Source organism: Sapajus apella, unplaced genomic scaffold, assembly GCF_009761245.1.
Source record: "Sapajus apella isolate SASKATOON/1434 unplaced genomic scaffold, GSC_monkey_1.0 scaffold15, whole genome shotgun sequence".
NCBI classification, from domain to species: Eukaryota; Metazoa; Chordata; class Mammalia; order Primates; family Cebidae; genus Sapajus; species Sapajus apella.
This window is the reverse complement of record NW_022436955.1, coordinates 30,773,761-30,785,093: the sequence shown is the minus strand read 5'-3', so window position 1 is coordinate 30,785,093 and position 11,333 is coordinate 30,773,761. Positions and strand designations below refer to the sequence as shown.

Genomic DNA, 11,333 nt, shown 5'->3' with positions numbered 1-11,333 from the left:
TGGTGGAGAAGCGCTGCCCGCTGCAGAGGGACGGCGTGTACCGCTGGTTCTCGGAGCTGCCGTCGCCGCAGCGCGTGGAGTTCCTGTGCGGCCTGCTGGACCTGTGCATCCCGCTCGAGCTGCGCTTTCTCGGCTCGTGCCTGGAGGACCTGGCCCGCAAGGACTACCACTCGCTGCGCGACTCGGAGATCAAGGCCAACAACCCGGCAGACCTGGGCAGCCTCACCAACCTGACGGACGAGGTGGTGCGCAGCAAGCTGCTGGTGTCGCTGGCGCTGCTGGGCTCGGAGCAGCGCGAGGCGGCCGGCGTGCTCTACCGCACGCTCACGCACATCGACTCCATCATCCACAACTACGGGCTGCAGCTCAACGAGGGCCGCACGGGCGATGAGTTCCTGCTGCTGTTCACTATGGCCTCCAATCACCCGGCCTTCAGCTTCCACCAGAAGCAGGTGCTGCGCCAGGAGCTCACGCAGATCCAGAGCAGCCTGAACGGCGGCGGGGGCCACGGCGGCAAGGGCGCGCCCGGGCCCGGCGGCGTGCTGCCCACCTGCCCGGCCTGCCACAAGGTGCGTGCCTGCCCCGAGTTCTGCCCCGCACCCCAGCGCTGCGCCCCCATCTCTGTGCGCCAAACTTCCAGCCTGCACCGCGAGCCCCTCACCCAGGCCTCCAACCTGCACCGCGAGCCCCCAGCCCGTGTCCCAAGCCAGTACCCCGCACCCGAAATGTGTACGCCACCTCTCCACTCCAAGCCTCTACCTTATACCCCAAGTCCCCACACCGTGTCCCAAAGCCCCACCCCAAGTTTCCACCCCGTGTCCCAAGCCCCCATTCCAAATCCCCACTCCGCACCCTAAGTTTGCACCCTAAGACCGGGGCGCAGAGCCCACACTCAGTCACCTCCCTGTGTCCCTAAGCCTCCACCTCGCTCCCTTCGGGCAGGAGTGGCTGCGGGGGCTCTGGGTCGGGGGCTCCGCGGGAGCGGTGCGGGAGACGTCCGTGGTCAGAGCTCACGGCCCCAGGTGCTCTCCTTTCACTTCCCGGCTGGAAACGCGATAAGGCCTTTGTTCCCTTAATGGATGACAGATAACACATATTGCGTCGTTTTGGTTTCTCCAAATCTGGTGTTTATTACCAGAAAAGGAAGGAGCCGGGGCCACAGAAGCCGCCAGTGAGGTGAACATTGGGAGGCGCTGGGCTTCGCGGTCCTGGCTGCTCCCTCAGCACAGGTGTCCGGGGCACCGCGTGGGGCCTGTGTCGCTGGGGACCTGCGCGCGGGACGTGGCTGTCCGTGTGAGCGCATTTATGGACACATGTATGGTGTATGATGTACGCGTATGTCGCATGTGGGCATATGTGTGCACACGTGTGTGTTTGAATGTTCACATTGCCTGTGAACGTTGTGTGTGTGTGATCGTTTTTAAGAGCCAGGCTACCTGTAACAGAAAAAAACTCAGAGCCTTAAATGCCCGTGAAACGGCTATCTGTTGGCGACCCTTAGAGACAAAACCCAGGCTGACTGAGTGGGAGGGAGGGCACTGGTGCCTTGAGGAATGTTAGGTTAAGTTAAAGATCTCCAGTCTCCTAATTGAACTGGAAGGGCATCGTGGCCATCCACTTAGCGATGTGAACTTTTGTCTAAGTGTTTCAGAACTGAAAACGCAAAGTGTTTGGGGCTCAAGCTATTTTTAACAGCCCCCCGCAATCCAGTGCCAAAAGTTTGCTTTGAGAAGAGATTATTTTGACCGGGTGTGGTGTGCATTTAGATTACAAACCGATTTTCTTTGGAAGGGAATAGGTTGCAGTCAGGACTAGTCCTGCTGAGTGCCTATTTGCAGTGTCTTTAAACTCTTTGAAGTTAAAACTTTGATAGGATTTTGCTTTCATGAGTGGCTGAGAAGATTTGCTAGGTTGCGTGTGTGTGTTTTTAAAGCTATCTTTCAATCCTAGATTGTGGCTTTTCTTTTTTAATGTCTTCCTCTAAGAAGTGGTTGCGGTACATACATTGGTTTTTTGATTTTTTTTTTTTTTTTTTTTTGGTGACATTTATCTCCCAGACTATGGTTTTCTTTTTAAGGTCAGTTCCCACCCTAGATTCCAGGTTGTGTGCTTTGCAGAGGGTCCTAGGAAATGTAGTTGCTTGTAGTAATCTGTGTAAGCCTTGACATGCCTGCAAATTGTCATCTATTCATGGACTGTCTGTCATTTATGGTCAGTTTCATGTGCCGTTACTCCTCTGTGTAGATTCCACCCACTAATAATTTCTATGGCTGTTGCTACAGTAACGTCAGCTCTTTAACGGGATTCTTAATGTGTGAGCACGGGTGCATCACTTTATGCAGACAGTGGTGATGATTATTTTGGTTGGGCAGGGAGCTCAATCTAGAACAAAAATGTCTTTTATAGGAGAGCCTTTCTGTCAAGCAGAAATCCCTTTGACGAGATGAAGGGGCTGATCTCTTCCTCTCAGTTCACCCCTTGCACCCACCTCCCAGCCCCAAGGCCATGGGCGCTGAATTTACCAGGCGTGCAACCTTGGCCAGAATCCTCCTCCCTCTCAGTGTGTCCCTATTGCAACAGAAGGGATGTGACCTCCCTCACAGGCTTGTTTTGAGGATTCCATAGGTAATACACATGAGCCTCCAGCAGATGTGCAGCAAATGCTGCTTTCTCCTTTATGGTCTCTCTGGCTTTTAACATTCATTTTTATAGAGGTATGCAAACTTAAAGCAAGGCATGTTTTACAGAATGAATTACTTATATCTTGGTGAGTGTTTATGTGTTCTAAATTGGTTTTTTGAATAGTTACTTGGAGCTGACATGTTTTTTGTTTCATCTTTGGAAAACTGGAAAATTGTGTGACCCTTAATGAGAGGATTATTTTAAGGAATAACCTTGGACTGTTGTTTCCGTTCTTCAAAACAACCATGGTTTCTAGTTTTCCCTACATTCTCAGTGTCACTGCTAAGCTAATTTCAGACCCATTCATTTAACTTTCTGTTTCTGCTTCAAAGCCAAGCCTGACATTGATGAACCCTTTGTTGCTTGGAGCAGGCAATTCAGATGAAATTTAGCATTTAAGTATTTTGCCTTCTTAGTTTCTAAATGTAATGTTTGGTGTAATCCTGAAAAAGCAGCCCCTTTAAAGCAGTTTGCATTCTCTTGTAAGCTGTTGTATTTTGTTTTGAGCTCTTTTGGCATAGAGACTTTGTATTTTTCTTTTAAAGATACTAATGTCAATTGCTTTTTAAATTCTTTATCCAATTTAAATTTTTATTTCTTGGCCCAGTGAGGTGGCTCATGCCTGTAGTCCCAGAAGTTTGGGAGGCCAAGGTAGGCAGATCGATTGAGGCCAGAAATTCAGCACCAGCATGGGCAACACAGCAGAATCCTGTCTCTACAAAAAAATACAAACATTAGCCAGGAGTGGTGGTACACACCCATATTCCCTGCTACTTGGGAGGCCAAGGTGGGAGGGTTGCCTGATCCTAGAAGGTAGAGTCTGTAGGTGAGCTATGATGGTGCCACGGCACTCCAGCCTGTGTGACAGAGTGAGACCCTGTCTCAAAATTTTTTAAAAAAATTTGTTTTAACTGTATTTTCTGAAATAGTCATTGTTTGCAATTGCTTGTCCAAACCCTGTGTTTTTATTTAAAAATTCTTTTTATTCTGAGAACTTCCAGAGGTGTAAAAATGTGGAGAGTATAAGGTAGACATACCTGTATTTTACCTTCAGAAAGAAAAATCCTCACAGTAGCCACACTAATGGTAGGCTGAATGAGTTTTTCTCCGCCTAGTAGCCTGTCAGGCTGCTGCTTGCTGTGCCTGCAGTCGCCTGTTCCAAGGTGCCAACCGCGGGGGAAAGTTGGCTTAGACTTTCCGCTGTCTGTTTATTTGACGTAAATATAAAACCATAGTTTTGGAAATAGTTAAATCCTTTGCAGTTTTTTTCTTTATGTCAGTGATAATATGCTATGGTATATGCACGTTTATTCTTGTTTAAAAAATAACAGCTTTATTGAAAGAGAATTTATATACTGTATATATTTCACCCGTTTAAAGTGTGGAAGCCAGTGGCTGTTGGTGTAGTCATGTAGCTGTGCGAGCATGACCACCACTGCCACTAATTTCATAATGCTTTCATCAGCCCCAGAAACCACTGTCTGTTAGCAGTCGCTCCCCGTTCCCCTCCCCTCCAACCCCTGACCATCCCTTTTTGTCTATGAGTGGTGTTTTTGGACATTGCATGTAAGGGGACCACACAGTTTTTGTGGCCTTTTGTGACTGCTTTCCTTCACTCGGTGTCGTGTTCTCAGGGCTGTGGGTGTGTCAGCGCTTCTTCCTTTTTCACAACCGAGTGGCATTATCCTGTGTGAAGAGTCCGAGTTGTGTTCACCTGTTCCTCAGTGGGTGGGTCCTGGGGTTGCTTCACATGCTTGCTTTTAGACCTTGTTCTTCGTGGCTCATGGCACTTTGTCTTCACCCCGTACACTGTGCCTAACACTTAGCGCATCCTCTGTGGGCCACTGGCACCTGTGTCTGCATAGGGCTGTCCTGAGGGCTCCTGTTCAACCTAGTGGATGGCCAGGTGCTGTGTGCAGAGCTGTGTGTGTGTGTGGCCTCGGCTGGCCTGGGGAACTGCCGCTGGAGGTGACAGGGAACACTGCTGTAGGGACAGAGCCTCTGGGCTGGTGCATTAGGTCACCTACAGGTGTGGAGGAGCAGGGCCTGATGGGCAGGGGCAGGGCCCCACTTGAGGCTTTGAGGGTCCTGCCCTTTGTGTTTCAGCATTCTGGGGTTATGGATAATGAACTACTTCATGGGCCTGATTTTTTTTTAAGGGGGTGCTAAAATGATGTTTTTAAAGTGCTTGGTGCAGGGGTGCGATGGGGTAGTGGTCTTCCTAATTAGGAGTATGTTGTGTGGAACAGTTCTGGAACTCTCCTCTGGCTTGCGTCATGAGTGCCAGAGGATAAGCACTGTAGAAACTTTAGATAGACACAAATACTGTGAATAAACCTGCTGAAAATCTCTGCCCAAAGATAAGCAACAGCTTTTGCTTCGTTGGTTTTCATAAGCTGTTGAAAATCATTGCCTTCAGAGGTGAAACGTGGGCTAGTTCATCCTCTGGTTATCAGGAAAAGTGTAAGTGAGTTCTTTTGGTTTCTCCTTTAGCCCTAAACTCTGGGCCTATTGCAGTGAAGAGTCATCTAGCATTCCACCAGAATGGACTCTGGAGCAGCTGTTGTCATTGCTGGTTAAAGGAATAGCTGTGACCCAAAGACACTGTTTTGTCTCTTTAACATTTAACAAATCTTTAACATTTGCTCTGGGCAGCTGTGAACTAAGTCTTCTGGCTGTCTTTGTATACATTGCTGTGCTTTTTACACTGCAGGAGATAATATCCTAACACATAGTGGATTTTTTTTCTGGCCAGCTGTTATAAAGTACAGTACATGATACAGGAATCAAGACATACAGTCATGTGCTGCCTAAAGATACAGATACATTCTGAGAAAAGCGTCATGAGCCGATCTTGTTGTGTGAACATCACAGAGTGCACTTACAGAAACCTAGGTGGCAGAACCCGCTACATCCCAGGCCACATTGTAGAGCCTGTTGCTTCTCAGCTGTAACCCTGTACAACATGCTACTGTGCTAAATACTGTAACTGTAACCCATTGGCATTTGTGTATCCAAACACAGAAGGTACAGTAAACATGCAGGATTATAATGTTACAGGACCGCTCTGCGCTGTGCGGTCTGTCCGTGATGGAAGTGTCATTGCACAGTGCATGACTGTGCCGGGGTGCAGTTGTGATTGCTTTGTTGGTGGTGGTCTTTTTGTTGATGCTGTGATGGAGCTGCAGTAGCACTGCCATCTATTGTCTAATGACTTGGATTATGTGGTACTTTAATTACTGTCCTTTGCCCTCTCATTAAATTAAGGCCATTTACTTTGACATGAGCTAGTTCACATTTACCTTATTCAATTCAACACACATTTGAGTTCCTGTTTTATACTATGTTCCAGAGTATAGTTGTAGAAACTGGAAATTCTGTGTCATATTTGGGTGTGATGAGTAATATGATGGTGTCATTTGTCCAAGTTAGAAAAGAATTGGAGATAACCATCCACGTTCATCTTGTTGCTGCAGGTTCAAAGCATATTGTTTACTTAGGCTTGATTTTGCCCATTTTCTCTTTAGTCCTATGAACATCATTTGCCTTTTAGATTAGAGCATTTTTGGATGCTCTAATCTACTTTTCCAACAAATCTACATGAGTCTTAAAACTTCAGAGTCGAGCTAGTACCATAGAATAGTAAAAGGTACTCGTGCTGAGGCATTTTTGTTTGTTGAATAGATGACAAAGAAATTTTTGTTATGCTAGGAAAAATTTCTCCTGTAAATTCTCCCTGCCCCCCACTTTAGAGGGATTTGATTTTAGAAAAAGATCCTTCATTTTTTTTTTTTTTTAAACTGCCAGTTGGAACGGTAGTTATCTCATCAGCTGAAGTAAAAACTATTGCTGCAAGTTACCTAATTAGAGTACATTATTGAAGAGTTTTTGGTTTTCGACTTTAGTCTTGACAGTTTAGAAATTAGTTTTAGCAAGGTGAGTTTTTTCCCAGTCTCTTTAGATGTTTTTATTATCGAGAGACCTGACACATTGTAGAAACATTTCCTAACAAAGGTAAAAGAGATAATCCAGAACTAACAAAATAGGTTAATTCTTAGCAATTTGTTTTGTCCTGGGTTAAAAAATCTGAAGCTACTTAAAGTGAGGAGAAGATGAAGCAAGACAGAGTATCTTTCAAATAATTGCTATTCTAACAGCTGTGGGTCATGTATGATCAGGGCATGCTTGAACAGGACAGGACTTCACATGCAGGCCACAAAGCCCTGGACCTGGCTGCTCACCCACGGAGAGGGGCACTGTGGACTCTACCTGCCATTCACTACCCAGCCTACCAGTGGGGTGGGTGCTTTGCAGGCTCTCAGAAAAATCGCCCTTGAAATGTCTGATCTGGGCCTGGATGCCCTAGTTAAGGCGGGTCCCTCACTGCTGGTTTGGTCACACCTCTCTGTTTCCTCAGGGTCACTGGTAGGTCAGTATTTGGACTTGGTGATTTCTGTGTCCTTCCTTCAGTATTTGACCTCCACTGTTTTCCCACCTGACCCATAAACAGAGAACCATAATTTGTGTTTTAAACAAAACCCCACCTTTAACACCCCTCACCTCTACCAGCCCCACTTCTCTTGGTTGCTTCAGCTCTGAGGCCTCCCCAGAGCAGCCAGCAGAAAAGCCCTCCCATCCTGCTGGCCAGCCCTGGTCCACGTGAATAGGTTGGCGTGTGTCTTTCCAGACATGTTTGTGCTCGTGTATGTTCACACAGACATGTGCACAAACACATTAAGCACGTGTGTATGATGTGCGTTCAAGACTTCATACGCACATGCTTCAGTGCACGTAGGATATTACATACACGCTGTTCTTGATACTCTAGCTCTAACAAAGCTACGCCTCCTGAAGTCATTCCTGCTGTGTCTAGTTCCTCACCTTCAGTTATTCCTCACCTCCTGTGACCTGCCTTTTGCCTTGAACTTCTTTGACAAAAACAATTTTTATGGAAGAGTATTGAGCAATCTCTTCAGTGAAGGAAAATTTTAGATAGATAATGTAACCAGAGGTAAGAAATGGAAAAGTGCCAAAGGCTGCTGCATGGAAAGTCCCTTCCACAGATGGCAGCAAAGGGCACCCAGAACGTTTAAAGGGTCAGGCAAGGTTCTGTTCCTTTCCCTGGGTGTTGATAACTTTTATTTCACGTGTAAAAAACATGTTTCTTACACTCTTCCCAGCCATCCAGTTCCCCTCTTTGCAGATAGTACACTTCCTCATAGAGCCTTCCAGAGAAACTGTATGTATTTACAAGTAGATACCTGATGTTCCGCTATACACACAGGTGCCTCCTCTTCTTGGCAGTCTTTCCAGATGACGCTTTTCTGTCCATAAAGAGCAGGTTTAGTGGCACGAATGTGTCATTTAATCAGGCCCTGTTGATGACATTTTGTTCCCATGTTGTTATTACAAACCAGCGCCGTGTCATTTACATATTATACACATATCACCTACGTATCACAGACTGCAGATGGGACGTTTCACATTCAGCTAAGTACACCTGTGGAGGAGAAATCTGGAAGTAGAGTTCGGTCAAATGGTGTGTGCTTTTGTAATTATTTTGCAAAATCTCTTGCCAATATCTGCTTTTGGAATTCCCACAGCCATGTACAAGACCTGTATCCCTGACCTTTAATGAGGCCGATGAGTTAGCCACTTGCTGGTCTCTGCTGTTCAGATAGGTGGAGACACCCTGGTGTGGTGTAGTTTCAGGAATGAAGTTGAACATTGTTTCAAATAAACTATTTCACTGATTTTTGGTGAGCTGTTTGTCTCCTTTGCTCATCGCTGTTGGATTGGTGGTCTTTTCTTTTTTAAATTTTTACTTTATTTGAGATGGAGTCTCACTTTGTCACTCAGGCGGGAGTGCAGTGGTGTGATCTCGGTTCACTGCAACCTCTGCCTTCTACGTTCCAGCAATTCTCCTTCCTCAGCCACCAAGCCCGGCTAATTTATTTGTATTTTTAGTAGAGATGGGGTTTCACCATGTTGGCCAGGCTGGTCTCAAGCTCCTAACCCCAAGCGATCCACCCACCTTGGCCTCCCAAAGTGCTGGGATTACAGGCGTGAGCCACCACGCCTGGCTAGGTTGTTAGTTTTTAGAAACTCTGTAAGTTTCAGGGAAATCATCTTTAGTTGGAATTGCATGTATTTGTTTTCTGGTTTTTTAATCTTGTTTTTTGACTTTGCCATGCAGTTTTCTTTTTTTTAATGCTATATTTATCAGTCCTTTTTGTTATGGCTTCTGGGTTTTGTGTCATAATACATAACGTGTAATGCGTTTTTTAGAATACATATTATACATATGAGTATATCGTGCATACATGCACATGACGCCCCGTGCATTTTAAAGACAGTCCCCTGCAGTGTTGCCTGGCATGGAACTTGTGTCATTCTCTTTTTATATCAAAATGATCCATCTGGAATTTATTTGGTATAAGTTACAAAGTTAGTTTTATATTTTCCAGATGACAGCCCATTTGTCCCAGTGCCATCTGTTAAGTAGTCTCTGCTCTCCCTCCCAGATCTGAGCTGTCGCTGTCTTATGCTCCCACATCTATTTGGGTTTACTTCTGGACCCTGCGTTCTGCTTCATGGATGTCTCCATCCATATGACCTCATGTTGGCCAGGTTCATTGGGTACTCTCAGTTATGTTTGTTACCTTTTGTTCGTTTTTTGTGGGTTTCCTACACAGAGCAATCCCCAGGGAAGGGTTTTTTGGGGTTTTGTTTGAAATAAATATGGCTGTGAGGCGCTTCCCCCGATGGTGGCTTCTGCAGCCTGAGTGTGCTGGGCCGGCTGGGATCTGCGTTGCCTCCACCACTTCTGTCACTCCTGGTTTTCCTCTTCTCTGGATATTTGTTTTCAGTATCTCCTCTGCATTCCTGCACTTTGAGGATGCCATCTCTCAGACATCTCTCCCTTTTCTTCTTCCTTTTTGCTTTACAATTCGTGAGCTTAACAGCTGTGGTTTTTCCAGTTTCACTGATGAATCCAAAAAACCTAAAGGCTTAACCAGAGCTCCAGCTCCCAGTGAAGGTTCCCAATAGGTTAGTGTGTGCAAAAGGGGGTTTCTTTCTTCCTACCTGCCATGGTTCCAATGTTTCCCCCAAAGTTTGCATCTTAGAAACTTAATCCTCAATGCAGCAATGTTGGGAGGTGGGTAGGTCACGAGGGCTCTGCCACTGCCATTACAATGGGGCAATATCCTTGTCACCTGACAGTGCTGTTGTCAAGGCCAGTGTGAGGCTCCTCTTGCTGACTTGCTCTGGGGCGTTCTCACCTGTCCCGCGTCTGCCTTCCACCATGGGATGTTCCAGCAGGAAAGGCCTCAGCATGTGTAGGCTCTTGCTGTTGGACTCTGCAGCCTCCAGAACTGTAAGAAATAACATTCCTTTTTTTCATAGATAATCTACTCTGTGGTATTCTGTTATAGGAACACAAACAGACCAGGACACCATCCCTGACCTGCTCTGTCCTTCCTTTTAATTCCCCTCCAGTCAGAGGCCTGTGCCTGTCGTAGATATGCCCTTTTTTTTTTTTTTATCCCCTCCAACTGGCTTATGACCAAGTCCTAAACATCATCAGATTTGCCTCCAGTCACACTGTCACAGCCCCAGTTCAGTGTTTCCTCAGGGTCTCCCTTTCTTCCCACCTGTACTTTCCTTTCTTCCTCTCCTTCCTTTCTCCTCCATTTCTCTCTTGACCACTTGTCATGGTGGTCACATACCTGGCACACTTCTCTGGAGCCAGGCTTAGGTTGGAGGCAGTATGCCAGGGAGGCAGGACACAGATTGAGTAGTCTTGAGGAAACCAGGTTTCTCATGGCCCCAGCCTAGTCCAACTCCACTTTGCCTCCAGTCAGAAATACGTGTTAAAATGCAAGTCAGCAATGATCTCCTTTTAGAATTAAGCTGATGTCATTGTTTAAAGTCTAGAAGAAACAACTTCATAGCTGCTCCGTTTTATTTTCTAATTAAATAGTTCAGAAACATTGGTACCTTAGCTCTTTTAAGAAATAACACTGATGTACCCAACTCTGACCTTGACCTAGGTCTAGCCTCATTAACATTCTAGTCTCCTTGGCCTGGGTCTGCCTCCGTAACCCCCTCTGGTCTCACTGGCCCCCTTTTAGTCTGTAACACTAGTTTCCTTGTGTCAATGGAATGGTCTTGGTAAAATGCATGCAGGAGCCTCATTTCTGGCTTACCAGTCTTAGCGTGCTGTGTCATGCGATCTGCCCCCTGCCTGTCCACATGCACCTCTGCCTGTGGGTGCAGTTCCTCTTGTTCACTGTGCTTTCTCTCTTGTGTGCCCTTGGAGAGGCTGTTCTCTCAGACTGGATACTTGTTACTTGTGGAACCCCCATCCCCACTCGATAATGGGGATAAGGTCTCCTTATCCTAGACCTTACGTGTTTTGTTCTACGTCTGTCCAAGACTTTGACTTGGGCAGAAAGTGACTCTTTAAATCACTAGAGCCTAGCAATTCCTGCCGCCTACTAGGGGCTCACCTGCGGAGCATCTGTTAAACCTAGGGGCAGGAGGGTGCTGGATGGATGAAAACCCACTGTAGCACAAGTGCGTTTTTCCCTTCAGATTTTTCAGTGGCCACAGTAGTAACTCTTGTTACCAGTTGATACTTCTTTTTA

The 11,333-nt window shown here is 46.4% G+C and overlaps 1 protein-coding gene across 1 annotated transcript in view; it reads left to right on the top strand.

The window, feature by feature from the left end:
* The first annotated feature begins 6 nt into the window (after window positions 1-6).
* Window positions 7-11,333, top strand: part of ZCCHC14 (zinc finger CCHC-type containing 14) — an 80,608-nt gene continuing 69,281 nt past the window's right edge. Inside the window, exon 1 of the mRNA XM_032284627.1 lies at window positions 7-569. Coding sequence (XP_032140518.1) covers window positions 411-569 — 159 coding nt within the window. The 5' untranslated portion in view covers window positions 7-410. The remainder of the gene's footprint in view (window positions 570-11,333) is intronic.